This window comes from Chionomys nivalis, chromosome 18 (genome assembly GCF_950005125.1).
Source record: "Chionomys nivalis chromosome 18, mChiNiv1.1, whole genome shotgun sequence".
NCBI classification, from domain to species: domain Eukaryota; kingdom Metazoa; phylum Chordata; class Mammalia; order Rodentia; family Cricetidae; genus Chionomys; species Chionomys nivalis.
In genome coordinates this window covers 63,524,303-63,549,508 of record NC_080103.1, presented here as the reverse complement: position 1 = coordinate 63,549,508, position 25,206 = coordinate 63,524,303, and the positions used below count along the sequence as shown (strand labels likewise).

General features: G+C 38.7%; 1 protein-coding gene across 9 annotated transcripts in view; it reads left to right on the top strand.

Moving 5' to 3' along the window:
* The window catches only part of Lrrc7 (leucine rich repeat containing 7), a 401,293-nt gene that overhangs the window by 244,700 nt on the left and 131,387 nt on the right, over window positions 1–25,206 (top strand). For 8 of the 9 annotated variants that reach the window (XM_057793710.1, XM_057793709.1, XM_057793712.1 and 5 more), the window contains one exon: window positions 22,745–22,808. In XM_057793710.1, coding sequence (XP_057649693.1) covers window positions 22,745–22,808 — 64 coding nt within the window. Of the gene's footprint in view, window positions 1–1,079; window positions 2,106–22,744; window positions 22,809–25,206 lie in introns of those variants that run through there. The other variant, XM_057793711.1, reaches the window with a different exon arrangement.

The window sequence follows — 25,206 nt, the reverse complement described above, 5'->3', positions numbered from 1 at the left end:
AAGTCTAAAAATTTTTTCAAGACACAGTGTCTATATTTCATCAAAACATAAAGAAACCACCAAAATTTTCTTATGTAAATGTTTGTTAGTAAAGAATTTCTTGTTCCAAAGCCAATATAGTCTTAGAATCAGAAATTTGATTTGTTTTTGTTTGTTTGTTTGTTTGCTTTTAGAACTAAGTATCAGTGTATACTTCAGACTGGCTTTAAATTTGCCTCAGACTTACAAGTACTACCAGGCCCATAAGTCAAAAATTATTATTATTGTGTTGTTATTGTTGTTATTATCATTATTATTATTATTAGTTTTTCTAGACAGAGTTTCTCTGTATAGCTTTGGCACCTGTCCTTGAATTCGCTGTGTAGACCAGGCTGGCCTTGAACTCACAGAGACCTGCCTGCCTCTGCCTCCCAAATGCTAGAATTAAAGGCACGCACCACTACTGCCTGGTCAAAAATTATTTTAATGTAGTGAAATGCTTTCTTATGCATCCATATATTTCTACCTCTGGTATCTTTGGTCTTTTGAACATAAAACCTTTTCTAAAGCACTTTAAGACTGAACTGATTGTTCTGCAATGATGGGGATGTACGAGAGGAGAGGTTTGCAGGACAGGACAAGTGCATGAGAATCTTTTCAGAGACTTCCCAGTGGCACACTTGATGAAATATCAATGGCTCTGGGATGGTTTAATCAGCATGTATCACCATTGCTTAAGTTACAGAACAGCTTGTTTAAAGGAGCACAGATATTCTCAGAAGTATAAACACAATGTTTGTTCTAGAGAATGTGACATTACTCTGATCACCCAGGAAAGTCTGGCATTCTCCTCCTTCAGGGAAGGAAGCACACATGCATTCCATCATCCATTTCCCTAAGTTTGATGACTGACATTTTTTCCCAATCCTAGACTTGTTCTTCTATACAATACCTTCCTGAAGTCCTGTTTGAATGCAATCACATTAAACAAGTCAGCATTCTGCCTCCCAGTCATGTAGACCAATTGGTAGTTACAATAGTCACCTTCTGCCTCAGAAGTTCTGTCTTTTGGGCATTGAAATTGATTTTTCTCATCTTAGCATCTGAAGATCCTGTGTGTTCCCCTTGCCCAGTCGCCTGAGACTGTACAGTGGCACCTACAGCAGAGGAGGAGGCGGCAGCAGCAGGAGCTTCAGCACCAGTAGACTTTGGAGAGGTAGTTCTCCCAAACCCTGTTATGAAACCAAACATTTGTGCTGTGCTACCTACCAACAGGGGCGACCTTCTTACTGCCTCTCTATACACAATGTTTGGTCTTTGTTAAGATTTAACGATGGTATTCCTGACTAATAGAGAAATTAATTTTTATCCCAGTGTATTCTATTGCCATAACTTGTGGTGGCTATTAAATTTTATCAGTTGCAGGAACCCACAAACACCATACTTTATTTTCCAGTGTGTTGTACAGGCTGCTGTTGGTTGTTCTTAAATCAATTAAGCTATCATTTGAAAGCTGTCTAAATATCATAAATAAGAGGGTTTCTCTCGTCCATCAATTTCTTCAGAGACTGAATGTGCCCAGGTCTTCTGCCTGATGTTCCATTGTGAGCTTATTTTGCACAATGACAGAGTCCCAAGTGGGAATTATCCCATAATTCCTGTTTCCTATATAAACATAGAAGTAGGACATGTTTGTTATTGAAGCTTTCACAAGTATGCTATTCAGCAAACAAGGGTCTTCAGTAGAGCACATTTCAGTTCATTCCCTTGGGAAGAAAGAAAAACAAAGAATTTGTAGCCATTTTTTCAGGGACATTGCTTGACCAAATACCATTGGAAGGGTCTTTCTGTTACAAATGAAATGCATTGAATTTTAAAAGCTTGTCCTATATATTGGTTCTATTTCATTTTACTGTCTAGGAAACAGCAAAATCTGGCACTTTATTAAAAACCTACGCTATAGGACCAAAATGAATCTTTCTGGATGTTCTGGGCTCGTCTTGTGCATTCAACTATGGGAATTACACAAAATAAGAATGTGTTCTAGAATGCAAAGCCATTTGTATAAACCTCGTATGCACATAAAAATGGATTTTGATTCCTTTGTTAAAATTATGTATAGCTTTGTCTATGAATACTTATGAATGTGTTTGTAAAGTCCTTCAATGTGTACAGCATTATTTTCAATTGGGTGTGCTGACGCCTGCCTTTTTCACAAAATTGTGCATATCTCTCAAAAACAATGTTCTGAATATCATGTGCTATTCTTAGAACCCAAGCCATCACTCTGTCTCACTTCTTTAATATAAATCATATGATCTTGGTGTGGTTATGCAACGTGTTCTTATGAATTTTCAATGCCCTTCAAATATCACCAACATTCAGCTTCCTTAAACTTACTTTATAGATAATGTAGACCACTGGGCATGAAAGTGCTTTACAGATCACTCTTTTGTTTCCATGATGTCCCAAGAAAGACACTGAATTTCCCATTCTCAAAGATTAAAAATCAAATAAAGCTGTGACTGCAGTTGACAGAAGTGTCCAGATGGTGGGATAATTATTTTGTGGACATGTCCTCACTGTAGTAAGCCAGGCTGCCCTCTGGTTTCATGGGAACACATAACCACTGAAAGATTAGAAACCAGAAATTGGTGACTCAGATAGCTGTTGTCAAAGCCAAGATGGTTTAAAACTGACCTGGAGGAGTGCCTGAGCCAGGGCTCAAGCTAATGTCACGGAATAACTTCTGGCCCTTGTTTGTACTGCCCTTGTATGTGTCGCTGTGAGTGTCTCAACAAGTGTCAACAATCCTCAATCTGTTTGTGTCTATCTAAATTTCTATCACACATACTAACTGAACAAAACACTAAATGTGTTTATTTTAATGACAATATTTGGTTTTAAAAACTAGATAAAATGGCAAGAGAACAAAATGTACTAATAGACATTCATTATTCACCTGCATGTCTGTCTGTGTAAAGGTTTCAGATCCTGGAGTTACAGACAGTTGTCATCTGTCATGTGGATGCTGGGAATTGAACCCAGGTCCTCTGGAAGAACAGTCAGTGACCTTAACCATTGAGCTATCTCACCAGCCCTCTACCACATCCCTGATTAATCCTTCAACTCTTGGTACCCCCATTCCTTTCACCTGTGTTTCTATCCTTCAATTACATTCTTCTTAAGTTCATTTGTGAACTATTAGGCTTCCATATGGATTTTCATCCCTCCTTCCTTTGGGTTGTCCCTCTCCTTTATGCTTGATCAGGGAGGGGGATGCAAGTGTTGGAGATTTAAATTTTCTCAACAGATATTTATGATTTTTCTACAATAGAATTGCTAAAAAAGAAAATGTGAAGAAGATACACATATGACTTGTTTAATTTAATATAATTCCTATTTCTGGCATTAGCCATTAGGGTAAGTTAGCTAAAGATTGACAGTGTGTTTATTGGCATGATAGGAAAATGCGTGCCTGATGTCATGGCACATAGGTATAATCCTACTATATAGGAGGATTGCCACAAGTTGAGGCCAGCCTGGGCCACATAGTGAATTATAGGGAAGCCAAGACTACATAGCAAAACCTGCTGGGGCGGATACAGATACATAAAAGCTGGATGCACGGAAAGAGAACAACCTGGTGATGTAGAAACTGCCTAATAGTTCAAAGTCACATTAAGGTAAGGTCATCTACCAACCCAGAAATTCCTGCATACACACACTCACACCATACATGTTCTATTTTGTTATGTGGTGTAGTATATAAACATATCTGAAACTTAAACTTCTTTATAAACAATGTTTTTACTAATTTCTTTAAGAATTTCATACAATGTATTTTCATATTTATCCCACTTCATTTTCTCCCACATCCTCCTCCCCAACCCATTTAACTTCCCAACTTTCTCTCTCTCTCTCTCTCTCTCTCTCTCTCTCTCTCTCTCTCTCTCTTTCTGTCTCTCTCTCTCTGTCTCCTCCTCCTTCTGTTCCTCTATCTGCCTCTTTGTGTCTCTAACTCTCTCATCTTTCTGTCTCTCTGTCTCATCTATCTATCTATCATCTATCTATCTATCTATCTATCTATATCTATATCTATCTATCTATCTATCTCTATCTCTCTCTCCTCTCAGTTTGTGTTGACCAGGCTCTACTCCTGGATGTAGGTCATACCCTGGCATCTATCCAATTATCAAAGTGTCATGTCACTAAAGAGAGATAGCTCCCAACAGCAGCAAAATGAAATGACTACCCAGCTAGAAGTGGTATTTCATGCCCACTCTCCTTCTCCATGCTAAGATCTTGTCTGCCTTGAGCACATAAAAATCTTATGCATGCTGTCATCATCGCTGTGAGTTCATGTATGCTTCTGCCTTGATCTGTCTGAAAAACATTGTTTCTTTGAAGTCACCCACAACCTCTGGCTTCTATAATCATTATACCCTATCTTCCACACAGATCCCTGAGCTTCAGGGAAGGGCTACGATAATATGCCCCTCCCCAAAATAGGATGAGTGAGGAAGGAATAACTTTCACAGCCAGGAAGAGTTCCCAGTTTTATACTGAAATGTTAAACATTGCTTTGTAGACAACAGTGTGATTACAATGAAAACATATTCGTTAGAAAAAATTAAACCAGACCTGTTAGTGGTGGGATTGGCTTTATGAAGAAAGAATTCATAGGCAACCTATGTGCTAAGGAACCAAAGAACATACACTCTTCCACAATTCATTTCTTTAAAATCAGTTCACTGAGGTTTGAAGCTGTTTTCATTAAAATGGTCTTGATGATGCATGTATGCTATAAGTATAAAATATGTCCATTTTAACTACACAAGTCAGTGTTGTTCAATAAAGTTATAGAATTGAGCAATTATCACCAGAATCCAATTTTTCCAATCAATTCCCACTCTTACCTTCTTTCTAATTTCAGTCTCCAGGCAACCACTTGTCTATTTTTTGGCTCGATTAAATTTCCTGCTTTGTACATTTTATATAAATAAAATAATATTCAATCTTTGGTATTTGGCCTTCTATATCTTTAATATTTCTGAGATTCCTGCTGGGATGCTTCTAGACAAACAGAATAAAAATATTTCATGTCAAAATAGACTATAAACAATGAAGAAGGAAGACATGATAAAAATATCCCTGAGCCTGCTCAAAGTATGGAAGACTTAAGATCAAGGCAGCCAGGGCAAGACAGCAGCGAAGAACTTGGATGAAGTAGAGAAATCGTCAACTTGTGAAGAAGTTGGCATTGAGTGTCCATGAAATCAGGAACACATATTGCAGGAGAAGCTGGAGTGTAGGAGATGGGGAGACCTGATGACTGGTATGAAAATGAGAATTCTTAGTACAGAAGAGTGAGAATTTCCTGTAAGGATGCACCGTACAGACAATTAAAAAATATTGGTAAGTACCATCGACCAAATCACTAGAACCTTTTCGATCACAACTAATAACTGTGTGGGGAAATTAAATATCCTTTCCAACAGTTGTATTGTAATGAATACGGTGGGCAGTGAATACCATGTACAGGGAGGCAAGTTATTCTAATCAGGCCAAAGAGGGTGAGCGCTGTAAAAACAAAGATGAATAAAAGCAAGTAGAACTGGGAAATGAATTTAGAAGTGAAATATAAGGAACATCCAACAATATGTGCTTTATTTTCAGTTTATGTAGGAGAAAAATCATTGTACTTAAATGTATTCCATATCATTTCTTAATTGGGAGCTTTACTCTGTGACCCCGAGATTTAATTTGAGAATTATTTTGTAGACAGAACATGTAGGCATATTTTAATGTAGCCAAAGTCAAGCAACAAGGCTGAAGCAGATCATCTCCCTGAAGTTTCTCTCCCACCTACCAGTTCCCAAATAACCACTCTGAGACAAGCTGAGTAGTGAGCCTGAGCTTTGACAGTGACCTGTCATATGAGATCAGTTGTGAAATTTTTCACTATGACATCATATAAGGGCTCAGAAAGTTTTGGATTCAAAAGTATTCTGTATCTGAGACCTTCAGAATATGATTATTCAGCCTGTGGAACACTATTGTGACAAAATGGTTGGCACTCTGCAGTCAGCAAAGGTAACTCACTCTCAGTTGAATTACCATCACAGCAAAAGCTCACACACGCAAAACAAAGTAAAACAGATGGTGTTACATCCAGCGGAAAGAAAATCATCACTTCAAAGAGACATCTGCTCTCCTTATTCACTTCATCAAGCTGTGATAAATACACGAGGGTGGAGTATTGCACGTGCACATGAACAAGCAGTGGATGGGAATGCCAGAGACCAGTGTCAGTATCCGCACGTGAACAAGCAGTGGATGGGAATGCCAGAAATCAGTGTCAGTGTCCTCTTCATTCACTCTTCGTCTTATAGTTTGAGACAAGTTTTCTCACTGATACCTAAATCTCGTGGTTTCCACCGAGTCACCATGCCTCTTCACCAGCCCCGGAGTTGCAGAAACTCAACATGACACCAAGGTTTTCACATGGGTATCTGAATTCAGGTCCTAAGCATTTACATCAGGCATGTTACCAGCTGAGTCATCTCCCCAGACCCTTGAACAGTTTATATTTAAACAAAGAATGTCTCCATTGTGAAATAAGCCTTCTTAGCAACCTTCTCAGTGTACTCCTGGTTTCATGCAAGTAATATTCTAGGCCAGGGATCGTCTTTTACAAAAACAAAGATGAACAGAAAGCTGCTAAATTATAAAAACAATGGAAGATTCTTTTGTCGGGGCCGATCGGTCAGTGAGAGAAACATCTATTCCAGACGACATGCAGTGCAATCACCAGGTCAGAAAGAGATTTTAAAAGGCCTCATTAAGGTGAATTGGCATGAGATAATGCCTGTTTGATTTTACCTAATTTAGGCAGGAGACTTTTGACTCTGGTAATTAATAGAATTGCTAATATTTGAATTTGAAACTATTTACATAGATTAACTCATTTAGTCCTCTCAGGAACAGCCCCTCTGAGACAGAGGCTGTGGTAACAGTCATTTTACATAAGAGGAAACCGAGACACTAAAGAACGTCTTGCCCAAGGTCACAAGGCTAGCAAGGTAAAGAAGAATGGATAAAATCCAACAGCCTGCCTCTTAACTACCATTATGCAGGTGCGCACCCAAATTATATTAAAATTCTAAGGATTTATGGTATTTTCAAAAATGTAACCATGCTGAAAATTGATTGATTTCAGAAAGGTTTTAACAATATTTGGCAGTAGAATTAGCAACCCTCCTTTGCATCGCAAAGAGTTTTGTTGAAGACATAAAATAAATTGGACATACTTAGAATTTATACATTCTCAATAACCAATGTAACAGAGTAACTGTAAAGTCTATCAACAGATGAAGAAGGTGGAGAATACATGTTCTTCTTTAGCTGACTGTGTTAAAGGCCTGCTTTTCTCTCTGTCTGAAACTTGTTCACTGGGTCATACAATACAGAAAGTTCTTCTTAACCTAATACTTGGTTCTAGGATCCATTTCTCAAAATAACCATAACGTGAATAGTACATGCTATGGTTGTCTAAAAGAATTTTACAACTATGAACTCATGTAAGGATCATTCTGCAACAATACTGCATTTTTCAAACATGGAAACTCTGAAGGTGGGGGTTACGAAGCGCACAGTTGGCAGCATTTTCAGCCTGTGATGTGTGTTGGAATGGAAAGTCAAGGAGCATCTGCACTCAATGTTGCCACTGTAAAGCCAAAGCAGGCTTCCACGGGAAGCAGGAAAATGTGCATGTGTCTATGGTACTGGGGTATGACAGAGTCCTCTTTGTAATTCAGACGTTAATGGTGTGGGAGGAAAAGGTGGAACACTAAGCAGAAGTTGGACTATTGGATCCACCCCTTTCCCGACAGGATTAAGAACTCTGAGGAAGTTTCAGACAGCATCTCCTACCTTGATCTTAGGATCTTCTGCCCTGTGGAAACTCAAGGTGCCTCTCTTTTAGAGAATGCAACAGGAAGCTCTGCAAGATGATGGCATCTTGATCTTGGCCTTTCCAGTCTCGGGAACTTAATTGAATTTCCACTCATGAAGCACAATTAATAAAAACTCAGAGAGAGAAATTGGGGTTCAACATGAAGATCCGAAAAGCAAAACAGTCAGCCACTGGCTCTTACCTCGACCTCAGTCTGAAACGGCCATCCTGCCTCCCAGAATCTCACAGTGAGACTGTTGAGAGATGCTTCCTCCTGTTTTATAGTCCTCTCTAGGGCTGGGATTAAAGTCATGTACCAGCAGATTTCTATGGCAGCTAGTGAGGCTACTGGGATTAAAGGTGCATGTTATTGTGGTTACTGGAACTAAAAGTGTGTGTTATAATAACCTGGTCTATAAGGCTGACTAGTGGGACTGGTTTACTCTCAGATCTTCAGGCGGTCTTTATTTATTAAAATACAATTGAAATGCAACTCCACATTCCCTGTTACTGTGTTCTAGCTCAGCTATGTCCTGGTAAGACTGTAACTTTGTGAGAACTTCAGGTTATCTCCTATGCCTTGGCAGAGTGTTCTTCTCTTGGTTTTCCCAACTGTTCAAAAAATGTGAAATCTTTCTAATTTTTAAGTTGTTGCAAAGGTCAGTGGGGCAGTCTCTTCTAACTAATATTCCACATTACGAATTTTGTGTTATAAGAACCAATGAGTTTTATTGGCTTATCATGTGGAGTTAGAAGTCACTATAATAGAGTTTCTAGTCATCCAGGCCCTCATGGCAGCATTCATAACTATCTGCAGCCATAGATTTCAGAGCAGAAGGCAATGGTAAACTCCTATACCTCATCATTATTCTTAATTGATATTAAAGCACAATCTTCTTCCCAGGGATTCTTAAAAGCACACAGTCTATTTCTTGGCTTTACTTGAAAGCCTTCACACTGAGTGCACATGAGTCAAGAGACTTCATTTTGTCTTGACTATAGTTTTAATCTAGATAAAATAGCAGTTTGGTAAAAATATAATTTTCTTCTAAAAAGTCAAATATAATATTTCCCCTAGCAGTTTCTCATTAAAAGGTGATTAGTCACAGTTACAATACTCTCCTTGGCTCTGTAGGCATCCTCCAGGTGTGTGTAGAGTACTCTTTAATTTCTTGACCTTGAGTTTAGATATGTCTAACCATGGGTGCATAAGAGAACCAGACACGAGGGATGCTGCTGCTGTTTCCTCTGGCTGTGGATAATGTGTCAGGAGTGTTGTGGCCATAAAACTAGAAAGCAAACTATGGTCAAATTTTCAGGTAGTTTAAGTTCATTGTCCATGAATTAGGAACTTTTCCTAAAGTATAATGATTTCTAATGACAGAAGCTACAGGATCCAGGATCCAGCTATTTGGGGAACTATTCCAGTGAGACTGATAGACATATTGGAAGGATCAGAAAGCCAAATCTCGTGATGAAACTCTCTCAAATGCCAGATAACTATCACTTAAAGAGAGTAAACTAAGACATTTGCAGACCATCAAAGACAGCTGAGTCAAAGGGTCAGAATAATCAGGTCTGTGACAGGTTGTTTGAAAGATGGCAGAGAAATAGCAGCATGCAGACTTCTATTTTTCTGGTTGTTGGGAAAGTGGTGGTGATGTTTATGGAGAGAGAAGATGAGTCAACGTGTTCTAGTGTGGTTTCAGTGAGGCAAGCCCTCCTTTTCCTGCAGAGACAGGAACTTTATATTCTGGTTTGCCGATGGCTACTATCCATCCCACACAAGTGACTCTCTCAGTGTGAGGGCTCTGATGGTTTGTCCCTGAGAACATGATCTTCGGTGGATACACAGGAGAATAATTCATTGAGCCAGGTTCCCTCAAGAAAACATGACTCATGCCTGTTCTTTGGACACAAATGTGAAAAGAAATGAGAATGCCTTTGATATCCATGCAGCAGAGAACTTTACTGAGAAAATATGTTGCTATTTCTAGAATATGCCAGATACTTTAACAGCTAAGAAAATTATATTAATGCTGTCTGCTGGACTCTCATTTTAGTATGATCTAATCCATAAGAAGCCTTCTCTAGGTTGGGTACTAGAGTACCAGTTCCTTAGCAATCTGTCTTCTCCTAGGTTGAATGAACCCCAGTACAATAAATTAATATATTTCATGATCACTTTATTTCTGAATTTACTGATTCTCCTACATAAGATCCAGAACAGGAATGTGCCAGATTTTCTATCCTAGACTTGTTGTGCCATACTTGCTAAGGCCGTATAGCAACCATCATTAATAAACTGGGCTTTTTATAAGGATTCCATGATGCTGAATCACAGCTAGATTGCAGTGCCTAGCATCTAAGCATACAAAGGAGTTGGTTAACTAGTGAAAAGTTATTCAGTTAACAAATAAAGGCTTAATTTATAAAGGATTTGGTGAGTGGCAAGATATATCAATATGGAATGAAGGCAAAGAGTTTAGACAGTGAGCTTGTTTTGTCCACAGTGAAAACTGAGTTCTGAGGTATCAGAATTAGTTCCCTTTGACAATTACCAAATGTTTCTTCTCTTGAACAAAGTTAATCTTTCTTCAATTTAATCCCACTTCAGAATGCAACTTTCAAGGAGAAGCTGTGGTAGATTCTGTAGCTATTTTAAAGCAAGATTTACTTTATACACATGTAAATTTACATAAGAATCAGCTTTTAGTTGTTAGTGTTAAACTCAAGTCAAGTCAATTTCCTTATGAAGTACATTTACAATTTTCTCAGTTCAAGATTTCTTACCTATTATTACTTTTTAATGTGTAGTTGATTATTCTTGATAGGTATCCTCTTAAATTTTATTTCAAAACTTCAAAGTAGTATTTTAGCATGATATTTAGCATGATAAAATCATATTTTAGCATGATAATCCTTATGCCACATTATATCTACTGGAAAAATTAGACCTAATTGTGGCTGGAAGCTTTCTCTCTCTGACTGGTCCCCCTGGACCAGATTTCTCTCCACCTGCTTGGTCCTGAAACCGCTTATGAAATAACCACTCTGAGGTTTATTATCAGTTACAATAGTTTAGCCAGTATCTTGGTCTTTTTTACTGACTAGCTCTAACTATAAATTAATCCATTTCTATAGTTTATACTTTGCCATGAGACTCATGACTTATTACCTCACATCTTGCTTCTTGGGCAGCTACATGGCATCGCCTCAACCCCAACTTCTCTCTCCCTCTCTCTCTCTCTCTCTCTCTCTCTCTCTCTCTCTCTCTCTCTCTCTCTGTTTTAAACTCCTCGCCTAGCTTTGCTCTGCTAAGCCATTGGCCAAAACAGCTTTATTCATCAACTAATAAAAGCAGCACATATACAGGACATCCCACATCACCTAGTAAAGGACAATTGAAATTAGCCTAAATGAAATTCATTCTTAAGTTGACATTGGAAACAAAATTAAAAGTTTTGTAAACATAATAAAAGTTTTAGAATCCAGACAATAAAAGGAGAACTTCAGTAAAATACTTTGTTTGAAAGGCTGAGTCAAACCTAGCAGAATCTGGGTCGGTTGCATGTTAAAGAAAAGCAAATGAGCAAAAGGTTTCATTGCCTTTGACAGTGCAATAAATATAAAGGTATAACAATGCATATCTGAGAGCACTAACATCTACATTTCAAAAACTATAACGTAATATGATGTAAAGAAACTATGTATTTAGACTTGCAGGTACAGTTTCTGAAAAGCAGTTATAGAAAATACTAAAAATCACAAAAAATATGGGGAACGCTTGATGAAAATGAGATGATTAAAAATGGGAACCTAGAATACTGAAAATACAAAAGTGGGAAGGAAACATAAGTGAACAGTTTATCAAAATGCATTCTTATAAGTGTAAAATTAAAAGACGTGTGTGTACTTTTAATTTCTTATCTAGGGAACATTTTCCCCCATGATCCTATGGGCATGTTTTATACTGAATTAGTAGGTAATCCACTTTGGTTTTGCTTTAGGTAAGCTTTCTTCATAATGTTTTAATTTGTATTTATTATCAGAATACTTTTTGCTAGACAATAAAAATGTTAATTTTTTCCTTTTCATTTATTAGTTTTCTTTAGCATTTATTAAAATTCATCATTGGAAGCAGGTTCTTCTCTTTCATGTGCAGTACATCTGACCCCATTGAGGAGGTTTGCTTCACATCCTGGCTCCACCGCCAGGCACACTCCACAAGGTTCCAATTTGTTTAGTTGGCACATATGTTAGGAAGCATGTTCTCAGCTAAAATAACAGAATTTTGAATAAAAGACTTTTAAACACTGAGTATACTGTTTCCCATGATGAACTTTCAAGAAACCATCTCTGATTTGGCTCAGGGGTGTGGTTTTTGTCTCTCTGTTTCATCACTCTCTGGGTGGCTGGCTTTCTTCCTTTGGGCTTGGTACATCTGGTTGCATATTGCTGAACAGTTGCAGGTGGTCCATGTTCATACAGACTGAACAAAAATAGAGCAGAGAAGAAAGCATTTGTGCTCCTCTTTCTCTTAAAAGGGGGAAGAATTCACTTCCTGTTCCAGGGGCCAAAACAAGGCCATGAGCTCCTCCTGTCCAAGTGGGAAAACCTGATGCATACAATGGTCACTTTCTATCTGTAACGTGGGACATATTTGCTGGCGAGAAGGGAAACCTCTGTGGCTGCTTTGTGGGATTTTCAAAGCCCTCAGCTGGTGTCTCAAGTGCTAATTCTCTCTCATCTTAGTTGTGGGGTTGGATCTTGTTTATTTATGGGGCAGGAAATCAATAACAAGTCTATACATTGTGTATGAGTTTTAAAATAAGGAAACCCAAATACAAGGGACAAGTTTTCTATGAAGCATTGATCCTGGCCTGCCTCTGCATGGTTACATAAGCACACACACGGATATATAACAGGAGTCTATGAGTAAAAGTAATTGGCTGTTGCTTCCTGCCCAGGTATCTGCAATCATTCCAAACAGCAATTCTGCTAAGATTGTCCCAGTAGTACCCAAATCTCTTCGTAAGAATAACAGAAGCTGCAGCATGTCCTAGTGAAGACTGACATATTTGTAGCTTATTATGGTGCCCACAACCTTTTGATTGGACCACTACAGTGTATGACAGAAGATGTAATTACTGAAGCCGGGCTCTGGAGATGATTGCCAAAGTTCTTGATTACACAGCACCCTTAGCCCAGATGCCCAGCAGGCCTTGCAAGCTTACTTGATTGCCTTCTCTGTACCAAGAGTTACATTTGCTAGTGGGAAAACTTGTGTGCAGGGTGAATGAGTAATTGGTTCAGGTTCTTAACCTCAGAAAACTAAAACGTAGAAACAAAACCCAAGATTGTCCTCAGCCTAATGAGATAAAGCAGTGATCCAGGATTTACCTGTAGATGGCTGCTCTTCTAAAGGTGCACTTGCAGGATCTAATCTTTCTATTTCTGCCAACTGTACTCTGCTATAGAGTGGAAGGGCCCTGGGCATCTTACTATGGATTTGATGCGTCTAGCAGAATATTTCATTAAACTTGAGATGAGTCATTACAGGAAAGAAATGTTTCCAATAAAAATAATAATAAAGTCAACTCTCAAATGTCAAGTTTTAATATTGAAAATAAAAATACAAAGGTTCTCAAAATGGAAGACAACTTGATGGAAATTATATATTTTAAATGTTTGCTATACTTTAAATCCACAAAGAGAAATATCTTGATTAATAAGCATTAGCAAACTGGTAAAAAAAAGTAGATCTTCCCAATATTCCTTGAAAAAATAAAAGCATATTTAATTTGCCATATATTCTCTTTCTGGAAGATACCAGAAGACAATTAGATAACTTTTGGTTATCTACAGAAACCTGGGATGATTTGTATTACATGAAAGTCATAACTGCCACCGACACAAGATCTATAATAATAAATAGACTTTCGGGATTGGGAGGATGGCTCAGTGAGCGAAGTGCTTGCCACTCACGCATGGAAATCTAAGTTCAGACCTCCAGTATCCCAAACTAAGAAGCCAAACATGGTCATGTACACCTGTAACCATAACACTGGCTGGAGGTAGGAGATGCAGAAACAGCAGAAGCCCTAAGGATACCTGGCCAGAAAGTTCAGCAACTCAGTTGATACCCAGTCCCCTAAGAGATCTTTTTCTCAAAAGATAAGGAGGAGACCAATAGCAGAGAATATCTAACTTTGACCTCTGTCTACCACAAACACACACACATGTGTGGGTGGGGGGGTAAATATGCACACAAAAAATACAGGCAATTTTTTCTTTAAGAAATTTGATCGTGGAAATTAAATTTTATTTACCATAAGATACCAAATTTATGTTGTTTCCAGATTTGTAAAATTATGTTTTATGTCTTCATAATGAGGTGTACTAGTAATTACAAATTTTCATTTATTTGTGTGTGAGCATACATGCACACATGTAGAAATCAGAAGACACCTCGTAGGAACTGATTCTCTCCTGCTATCTGGTATGCAAGGCTTGCACAAAAACATGTCTCCCACTAAGCTATCTCATTGGCCCAGTAGTTGCATTCTTAAGGAATGTTAATTACTAGATTTTCTAGATTCTGGTATGTGTGCTATAACAAGAAAAACAAAACCATTTATGATATGGGGTTCCTTAAATGCATAAGTTATTACCAAGAGCAAAACATGATCATGCGAAGCTGGCACCTGTAAATTGTATGTGTCTACCCAGCTCAGTGCACACCCAGGTGAAGTGCGGAAACCTTTCTCTAAATTCTGATAGAGAAGCATGACAGTACATTGAGTTTCCCTGTCATTGTGCCACAAATAGCCAGTAATAGGGAAAAGTGCACACATTTCAAGGACAAGTAAATCTGGAATGCAGAAGCCCATGCCAAAATCTCACAGAATCCTGTAAATCAGTAACCAAAAGACTCACTGGGGATCCAGGGCATTCTGCAGTCCTGCCAACTTTATATGGCTCAGAGAAAATATCTGAATGAGATGAAAAGAAAATCATAGATTGCACTATTCAATCAGTGTGACAGACCATGGAAATATTTCATTGTCTTCCATCCTGCGCCAGCTGGAATGTTTGAAGTGGGTAAATGCTACAAAAGGATAGCATGGTGGGATGTACTTGACTTTAATAACCACAGCCAAGGAATGGTGTTGAGGGCCAGTGTCACAGACACATTAACATGTACAGCAAGAAATGACTATTTCAAAAGTACTCACATATAATTATCAAAGGAAGCTTCCTAACAATCCATAGCTCTTCATTTATCTGCCCTTTGTGAAGAATTTGAAATCTTCACTGTCCTTAGGGACTAAGGCTGATGCCCAAATTTGTAATATTAACTAGGTGTGAGATTTTAAAGACTGGTACACCAAGTGATGAAAACTTTGGCAAGCCTGTTTTTATAAATAAAGCTTTATTGTGGGGCTGGAGAGATTACCTGGTAGAAAAAAAACACTCCTGGCTCTTGAAAAGAACCCAGGTTTAATTCCAAACACCAACATGACAACTCAAAACCACCTGCAAACCCAGTACCAAAGGATTATCCCATGCCCTCTTCTGTCGTCCATGGGCCCCAGGTATGCATGTGATACACATACACACATGAAGATCAACCACCCATACACATAAAATAAGAATAGATATAGATGATTGATTGATAGATAGATAGATAGATAGATAGATAGATAGATAGATAGATAGATAGATAATGATAGATGATAGATAGATAGATAGATAGATAGATAGATAGATAGATAGATAGATAGATAGATGATAGATAGATAGATAGATAGATAGATAGATAGATAGATGATTGATAGATAGATAATGATAGATTGATAGATGATAGATAAATGATAGATAGATAGATAGATAGATAGATAGATAGATGATAGATGATTGATAGATAGATAATGATAGATTGATAGATGATAGATAGATAGATAGATAGATAGATAGATAGATAGATAGATAGATATTTACTAGAATACAGCCTTGCCTTTTTATTGACATGTCATCTATGGCAGTTTTTTTTCTCTACAATAGTGGATTAAAGAGATTAAAACAGAGTCCAACTGAAAACTCAAGAACAATGGCAATGGGTTTTTGATCCTACTGCACATACTGGCTTTGTGGGAGCCTAGGCAGTTTGGATGCTCACCTTAATAGACCTGGATGGAGGTGGGTGGTCCTTAGACTTCCCACAGGGCAGGGAACCCTGATTGGGGGAGGGGGAGGGAATGGGAGGCGGTGGGGGGGAGGAGGCAGAAATCTTTAATTAATTAATTAATTAATTTAAAAACTAAATAAAACAGAGTCCACATGTGCCCCAGAGCCTGCGGCATTGCCTCTCTAGCCCTTCACAGGAAATGTGTGCTGACTCTTGGAATAGACTATAGTGAGCTGCAGAGCACATTATTTTTCATTAAAATTAAGCATTGGGCGTTTAAACAATAGCCAAAGTAAACGAAAGAAGTCGGGTTCAGATTCTTGCCTGATGCTGGGACCAGAGAAAACAATCCATCCAGTTCCATCACTCATTTTCTGTAGAGTGCTAACACATCACCTAGTCTTCTTTCCTGAGACAGAGCTTCCCTTTAGTAGGGTTGCTGAGCACAGTGCCAGAGGGAAAGACAAGACCATCTTGTGGGGGCATCATGGAAGCCAAACCAGTAAATAATGTTCAATACAATCACATGGGTGAGAACCTGTTCTGGGTGCTGGGCCCTGATGTAGAGTCAGACGAATCAGTAAGATATGACAAATGGGGGTGCACTAATAAAGTTTCAATATACACAGTAGCCTGCCTTCCTGAAGTCTGTGTGCCTGTGAGTCTTGGACTGAGGTGGAATTTGGTTTGAAATAAACCATGAACTACCAGAACCTCTAGCAAAATGTGTTCTTAAACACATGTTATAGAGATACCAAGTAAGCAAGAAATAGCCTGTTTCCATCTAGTGGAGAGTCACAATGAGCATTTGTGTATTTTATCCGAGAATCCCCACAGTACAAAATGTATTTCTAGCCATGTATTGTGGCACATGCCTATTATCCCAGCATTTGGGAGGAGAGTCAAAAAGGATCTCTGAGAGTTCAAGGTCAGCCTTTCTATATGGTGAGTTCCAGGATAGCCAGAGTTTTTTGGAGAGACCCTATCTCTCTTTTCTTCCTCCAATATGCTTTGCCAAAACATACTGGCCATCCAAAATCTAAAAATAAAAAAACAACCACAACCTCCTACAATGTCTTTCAATCCCATAGAAAACTTGAGGAAATAATGACTTACATTCTTTTAAACTGAGCTGACACCTATAGAGTTTTTGCACGTATGTGCAACTGTTCTAAGCACTACAGTGACCCTATGACATAGAGGAGCATGTCTGCCTTCTCATAGTGCAGCTGAGAAACTGAAGTGCAAAGTAGATCGTGGACATTAGCTTCCCTCTTTCCTAGTAACTGGGAAAGCGGGTGACCGTCTGCTTATGTCTGGAGATATTTTGCTTATGACAACTGTTGGGTGCTACTGATACTTGGTGAGGGAAGACTTCTGACCCAAGTTGTCAACAACTGAGAAATGCCCCCAGACACCTTTTCTGCCAATGGCCAATAGATGGTGAACTTGGCATAATTCCCTCAGGAATTTCTTCACCTTGGACCAAAATCTTTTACCTCCTTTGAAGAGACATGTCCCTATTACATCCACTACTATTCAAGGTTCAAACTCAGAAGAATAGAATTCTATCTGTGCTCTAGATGTACTCTTTTGATGTTCAAATGTGTATGATTCACATATTAAACACTTCAAACCCCAATAGACATGTCACTGCTTACTAACATTACTCCTAATTACTGAATCCGACCTCCTGTGGCAATCTATACACATCCTTTTCCTCACAGTTATCACCCTGGGAAGCAGTTACTCACTTAAAGGTCATTCCCATTTAGAAAATGAGCCCTTTAGAGAAGTGGCTGTGTAGGGTGTGCTAAAACTCCCACACCACACTTGATAGCCCCTATGTCAGAGAAGAGGCCTCCCAAAGTCCCAGTAATGCCAGGTTTGAGAAATCTCCATCTTAGAAACTATGGCAGCTCCACAGTCCAGTGTGTTGTCTGCCAGAAAAAAAAAGTAATTGGAACACATGAATGAAAGCTCACAGTGGACTACTACCTTAGAAATGCCATCGGTCCTATTCACTTATACTTACTACGTGTAATAAGTCAGTCATACTTACCACATGGATCTGTCTAAAAGGGAAATGTGGAAACAAATAGAAAGAATGATTAGAGTTTAGCACCTATCACATGAAGGGAAAGGGTGTGAGGAGCATAAAAGAATGAGGGAGGGGAGAAAGAGGAAAATATATGACATTCTTATAGGTGTAGTCAGAGGCTGTTCATTCATTCCTGGCTGCCAAGGCCCAAAATAATAATACAGAAACTATATTATCTGCAACATTGTTTGGCCAATAGCATAAGTGTATTTCTAGCTAGCTTTTATATCCTAAGATAACCCATTTCCATTAATCTGTGCATCACCACAAGGTCATGGCCTACAGACAAAGATCCAGCAGGCTCCAACAGAGGTATCTGTTTCCTGTGATGGCTGCATAGCTTCTCCCTGACTACTTTCCTCCTCTATCTGCTTGGAATTCCCACTTAGCTCTATTCTGCTAAGCCACTGGCCAAAACAGTTTTATTCATTAACAACAAAAGCAACACATAGACAGAAGGACTTCCCACACCATATAGGTACTAAATACATGGATTTTTTTTTTACTTATTTACTTTGGAGTTTAATTTAAATATTAACTGAGAAATAACAAAAAAATATGGTGTTTTGTTAATGAAAATATTATTTTCTGATCAGTTTTCTCTCTGTCATCTCCTCCTAGGTCCTCTCAACCTCCCCACACTTCCAACCCCATGCCTTTTTTTCTTGTTTTCTCCACAGAAAACAAACAGGTCAGTTTTTTAAGGCAGAATAAAACAAACAAAACAGACAAACTGAGAAGAGGAAAAAGGGAGGGAGAAAGAAAGCACATGAGACACATACACACTCAGAGACACACCCACATATACAAAACCCACAAAACACAAAATCAAAGACCCTAATAGGTAAGCAAAATCAAGCAAGATTTTTTAAATGCCCAAATAAAGAATTATGATACAAAAAATCTCCACAAATACCACTGAATTCATATTGTGTTGTAACATCTACTGTTAAACATGAAGCCTGCCCTTAAGTGTGGTTTGTATTCTTGGTGAGACTCCCTGGGAAAAGCCTAATTCTTCCTAAGAGTGTTTATCAGTTGGAGATAGATTCTGATTTAGGAATAAAGGCTTCTATACATGTCCCCTCTCAGCACCTGGGCCTCATCTGTCTTTATAGATCTATACAGTCCTGTGATGGCTACCAGTCTCTGTGAGTTTATATTGTGTCAATCTTCCCATATTTATAAGGCCTTGTTTCCTTGGTGTTTTCTATTCCCACTAACTGTTACAATCTTCTCACCTCCTCTTTTTCATAATTCTCTGAACCCTGAGGAGAGAATTTTGATGAAGACACCCCATTTAGGACTGATTGTTTAGGACAAGGTCTTTAATTCTCTGTCCACTGTCCAGTTATAGGTCTCTGCATTTACTCCCATCTACTGCAAGAATAATTTTTTTCTGGCAATGACGGAGTAAGACACTGACCTATGTGTATAACGAAATGCCATTAGGAATAATTTTTATTGTTAAATTTCTTTAGTAGAACAATAGCATTTGGTTTCCCCATAGACCCATGGCTTATTTAATTTCTGGGCCACGAGAGCAGCATTAGGGGTTATCCAGATGGTTTCCATCTCATGAACTGGGTCCTGAATCCAAGCAGATAGTGGTTGGTTACTCGGATGTTTGTGCTGCTATTGCTCTAGCATATAAAGCAGTCTGTTTAACATTGTAGATTGCAAGGTTTATAGCTGTGTTTGTGTTTATTTACCTTTATCCTTTGGTTAATACGCAGAGTGTTTTTCAGTACTGTGAACAATTATCAGTAGCGGTGAAAGCCCTAGTTAGGCACTAGCTAGATATAAGTGTTAATTTTAGCAATAGGGCTTACCATTAGTTTGTGGAGAATAACCAATAGCCTTGGCAATAGCTTGAGTTGTTTGGGGGTTTCCATGGAGCTCCTTTGGCCAACAATTTAATCAGATGTGTTGAGGACTGGCCTCAACAAAAATACCTCTTGCCAGGAAAGGGGCATGGGAAAGATATCAGAGGGATTGTGGGAGACTATAGAATGTGTAGTGAGGGTTTCTTGGAGTAGAGGGAAAGTCTGAATTAAACATTGTAAAAGTAGTAGCTCACAACTAGAATTAGACAAGGCTAACAGTCAGCATAGAGGCTCGTATCCTCCCCACAAAAGAAGTTGAACTTAAACTACTCTAGTAGAAGAAAAATAGTTATCTCTACACAGACCATGTAGACAGCAGACTTTGTTGCAAGGAAGGAGCTGCTTATTCGTCCAGGCCTCCCAGAACTGAAATAATTCACACAAACACACACACATGCACATACACAAACACACATATACACACACACAAACACACACACACACTTTTCCCACAATGTAATTGTCTCATGTCAAACTCAATAGAATATTTAAGGTGATTTTTACAACCTATTCTTTCTTTAGAATTGTCCCATCACTGTTCCCACAATGTTAAACAATCAAGTGTAGTGATATTTCATTTGTATTTTTTTTGATTTTTCGAGATTTGTATTTTAATAAATAAAGCTTGTCTGAAGTTCAGAGAGTAAAACAGCTGCACTGATCAGCCTTACAAACCAGGCAGTGGTGACTCACACCTTTAATCCCAGTAACCATGCAGGTTCCCCAGCTGTCAGTCCAGAGTCCGTGAGATCCCACTAGCTCAGGTCAGCTGTCTCTGTGGTTTTCCCACTCATGATTTTGACCTCCCTTGCCCATATGACCCCTCCTCTCTCTCTTCAACTGAACTCTAGGATCTGAGCTCAGTGCTTGGCTGTGGGTTGCTTCATCTGCTTCCATCATTACTGAATGAAGGTTCTATGATGACACTAATCTAGACTAGAGAGTAGTCACTAATCTGATTACAGTAGAAGGTCAGTTCAGGTACCCTCTACACTATTGCTAGGAGTCTTAGCTGGGGTCATTCTTATGGATTCCTGGGAATTTCCCAGCACCAGGTTTCTCCCTAACCCCATAATAGCTCCCACTATCAAAATATCTCTTTCATTGCTCTCCTTCTTTGTCCCTTTGACCATTTGAAACCCTCATGTTCCCATCTGCCATCCTCTCTCTTTTACCCCCACTCCCAGTTTACTCAGAAGGTCTTAACTATTTCCCCTTCCTGGGGTCCTCCATGTGTCTATTTCTCAATTTTTATGAATTATTTCTTTGATGTTTCACTCCTGGCTATGCCTCTCAACCTTCAAATAGCCCAACCATCTACCCTAATCAAACCTCACTTAAGCCTTATCTTTCTAAGCATACTTCTCCAGGCTGAAGAAGCACCACTCTGTGTATCTAGCAGCACACAAACGCATTTCTATGGGATTCATCCAGTTGTGTAAGAGCTGTTCTCTCATGACTGCGGGCTGCTTGTAATGTGAGCAATGCTTATCGTCTTGATGACTTGGGAGGTAATAGAGAATCTAAGTACTTACATTATTACGAATCTCATCCTGATAAAGTGGAATTTGATCACCTTATTGAAAGTAAAATCTCTATGAGAAGTATCCTTCTTGTCCACTACCTCTGCCTAGGTTTCACTGTAGCACTTTACCCTAACATATTACTGTGTCTTATTTCATTGTTTTGCTTGCTGTCATTCTCCTCCAACTGGATATAAAGTCCTTTGGTGAAGGAATTGTTGTCAGTTTTGTTCATCAGTGTACCCCAAACCGGTACATACTAGTACCCCAGTAATTGTAGCTATAAAAGATTCATACTGTTTGAGTCTAGATTGCAATATATTATCACTTAATAGTCCTAAAAATTTAATAGTTCCTATATCCAGTTTGAGATGAAGAAACCAAAATTTCTAAGATTGTTGTTTCTGAAATTTTAACAGCCTCTATGCAGATAGGAATTAAGGAGCATATTCTAGATTGGGGGAGGATAAAAAAATCTTTTCAAAAAATCCTAATCTCTTGTTATGTTGTATGCTTACTTAGTAGTGATTTGAGAAATGCTTACATACTAGGAGTGTTCTAGAATACCTTTGAAGCAAAGTCTTGGCCAAGGGTCTTGCAACAGTTCAGCACTATGGTGGCCCCAGCTCAGTATATTTAGGAATCAGTGAAAATGGTCTGTCTATAGCAGAAACTCCTGAAATAGTGAGAAAGAACAAAGCTGATGATAAACTCAAGGCAAGAGGTAGAAGTAGGATTCCAAGATTGACTTCAACCATTTGTGATTAACAAATCACTGCCGTGATCCTTAAAAATAAGACAGTGGACCTACCCTACTCCTCCTGGTATAGATATTTAATGGGATTCCCAAGGTATGAAACAGATAGCCTTGAACTCCCATAATGCACTGCATTGGAGACCCAGTGCTGTGAACCATGGTCTTCCATAACTGCACCCAGGTGGCCATTCACATGCTTCTCTGTGCATCTATGGTACACCTCTTGCTGAGGAATATTGTGGTATTCTGTATGTAATACAGTCAGGAAAATAGGTCTTTGTGGGTAGTCTTTCTTTAGAGTGATGTGTCAAGTGCTATCTCTTAATGGCCCTTTTCTCCATCTGTTACAGGTCAATGCACAAACTGGCCCAGCTGGAGAGACTTGACCTAGGCAATAATGAATTCAGCGAGCTGGTAAGCAAACGGGCTTTTTAAACTTGTCAAACAGACTCCAGGGGATTCTTTCTGTTGTGTCTTCACAACCCAGGCATTTAAGTTTTGAGTGCATAAGTGTGTTTGCCAAACATTAAAACAATAAAAGCTAGGAGTTATGTTGATTGTTTGACTATATAATAAACCACAGGAAACTGTATGTTACCTATCACAGAAAAACAGAATTACAGGCTGTATGTTTTGACAATTTAAGTACCAACTGGGTAGCAGGAATAAAGCATTTTGCAAGCTTCATCTCAGCTAATCCTAACCTGACATGTGGTCACCTTAACATTACGTATTAACCTGAAATGGTAACTGATACATAACTGTTATGTGACTGCTGAAGGGTTAAAAGGGTTTGTTTAGAGCCCACACCTTGAAGATTACTGTGTTGGTTTAGAAGTTAGCCCCAGGGTCAGCACCCTTCCAACCATAATAAAATGTCTTTCCCATGAAGAAATGCTAATGCCTCACTGCCTGAGAGATTGGCAGTGTTCTGATAGCCACTTTCCAGCTTTTTACCTTAAAGTATGCCCAAAGACCAGAATCACAAAATCAAATTAGAAAGAAAACAGAAAATCCTTTGTAAGAAGACCAAGCATACTGTGTGCAGAAGTTTCTCATTAGACACTGTCAAGTCTCCAAATGTATAGTTAACTGAAGGCCTCTGAATAGTCAATCAGCTTTTCTAATCCTTCAATTGTTGATTGATTTGGGGAAAGTGACTTAATCTCTCTAAACCCCATTTTCCTGATCTATAAAATGGGGGATATAGTGGTTGCTATTTTAAAGGGCTTCTGTGAGAATTAAAGAATATTGCATATATAAGACCAGGAAAAGGTGCACTCGGTCAGTGCTCCTGTGCAAGAGTGGTAGGGATTCCATTAATGATATAAGAGAATACATGAGGAATATTCGCTGTTTTATTTTAATCATATCCAGCAAGTTATTATGCTGCTGTTTAGGACTGTTTTTTCAATGGCAAAAACGTGGCTTTATCTGTCTGTGATTGAAAGCCTCAATCTATCCTTAAATAAAATTTACCTCCCTAGAGAAAGGAAAGAGATATCTTGATTGAGGGAGCCATTATGTGTTAGGGAGAAATCTGGTGCTAAGGAAACTCCCAGGAATCTACAAGGATGGCCCCAGCTAAGACACCTAACAATAGTGAAGAGGGTGCCTGAACTGGCCTTCCCTTATAATCAAATTGATAATCACCCTATTGTCACGATAGAAGACTGGCATTTTTCCTATAAAGGGTAGTGCCAGAAGAGGCTGTCAGAGCCTCTGGAGCTAGAGTTACAGACAGTTGTGAGCCACTTGACATGGGTGTTGGGAACTGAACTTGGATCCTCTGTAAGAGCAATAAGCATCCTTTACCACAAACCTATCTCTCCAGCCATGTATCTTGTCATTTTTAAGGAAGATATGTGTGGTGGTGGAGACAGGGATTGGTGAGGGTGGTAATTAATAAATAGTTGTGAAGCTAGGAGTATGTGCAGACAGATTTGAAGTCAGTTACTGAGGCTTTAAGGAGGGCCCTGCTTGCCTTTAGCACACATGTCTTGATGCCATGGGAGAAAGGACACAAACAGCAATTGAGGCCCTCACCTCACTTTGTAACTGCTTCTCCCTCATCATTAAAATAGGAATATTACTCCCATCCATTTCATGGGCTTTGGGCAAGTTTTCATGTAAGAGCATCTGCAGTAAGCATTCCTTATATGTGTTTAAGCAGGCGGATCTCAGTGAGTTCAAGGCCAGCCTGGTCTACAAGAGCTAGTTCCAGGACAGGAACCAAGAAGCTACGGAGAAACCCTGTCTCAAAAATAAAAATAAATAAATAAATAAATAAATAAATAAATAAATAAAAAGAGAGAGAGAGAATTTCAGTCACCAAGGACTTTGCAAGCTTTTCACATGGAGATATATATATATATATATATATATATATATATATACATATACATATACATATATTTAATTTAAATATTTAAATCAACAAAAATGACTAAGTACCTTAGTTAGGGTTTCTATTGCCATGAAGACATCATGACCATGGCAACTCTTATAAAGAAAAGCATTTAGTTGGGATTTGCTTACATTTCAGAGGTTTAATCTATTATCAGCATGGCAGGAAGCATGGCAAAACACAGGCAGACATGGTGGTAGCTGAGAGTTCTATATCTGGATCTCCAGGCAGCAAGAAGAGAGACAGACTGATGTGGGATTTTCCCTCTGTGTGCTGTGATTACCATTGGTAAATAAAGGACCAGCTTTGGGACTATAGCAGAGCTATAGGGGAACAGAGCTAGGCCAGGAAACTAAACTGAACGCTGGGAGAAAGGAGTAGGAGTCAGAGAGAAGCCATGTAGCC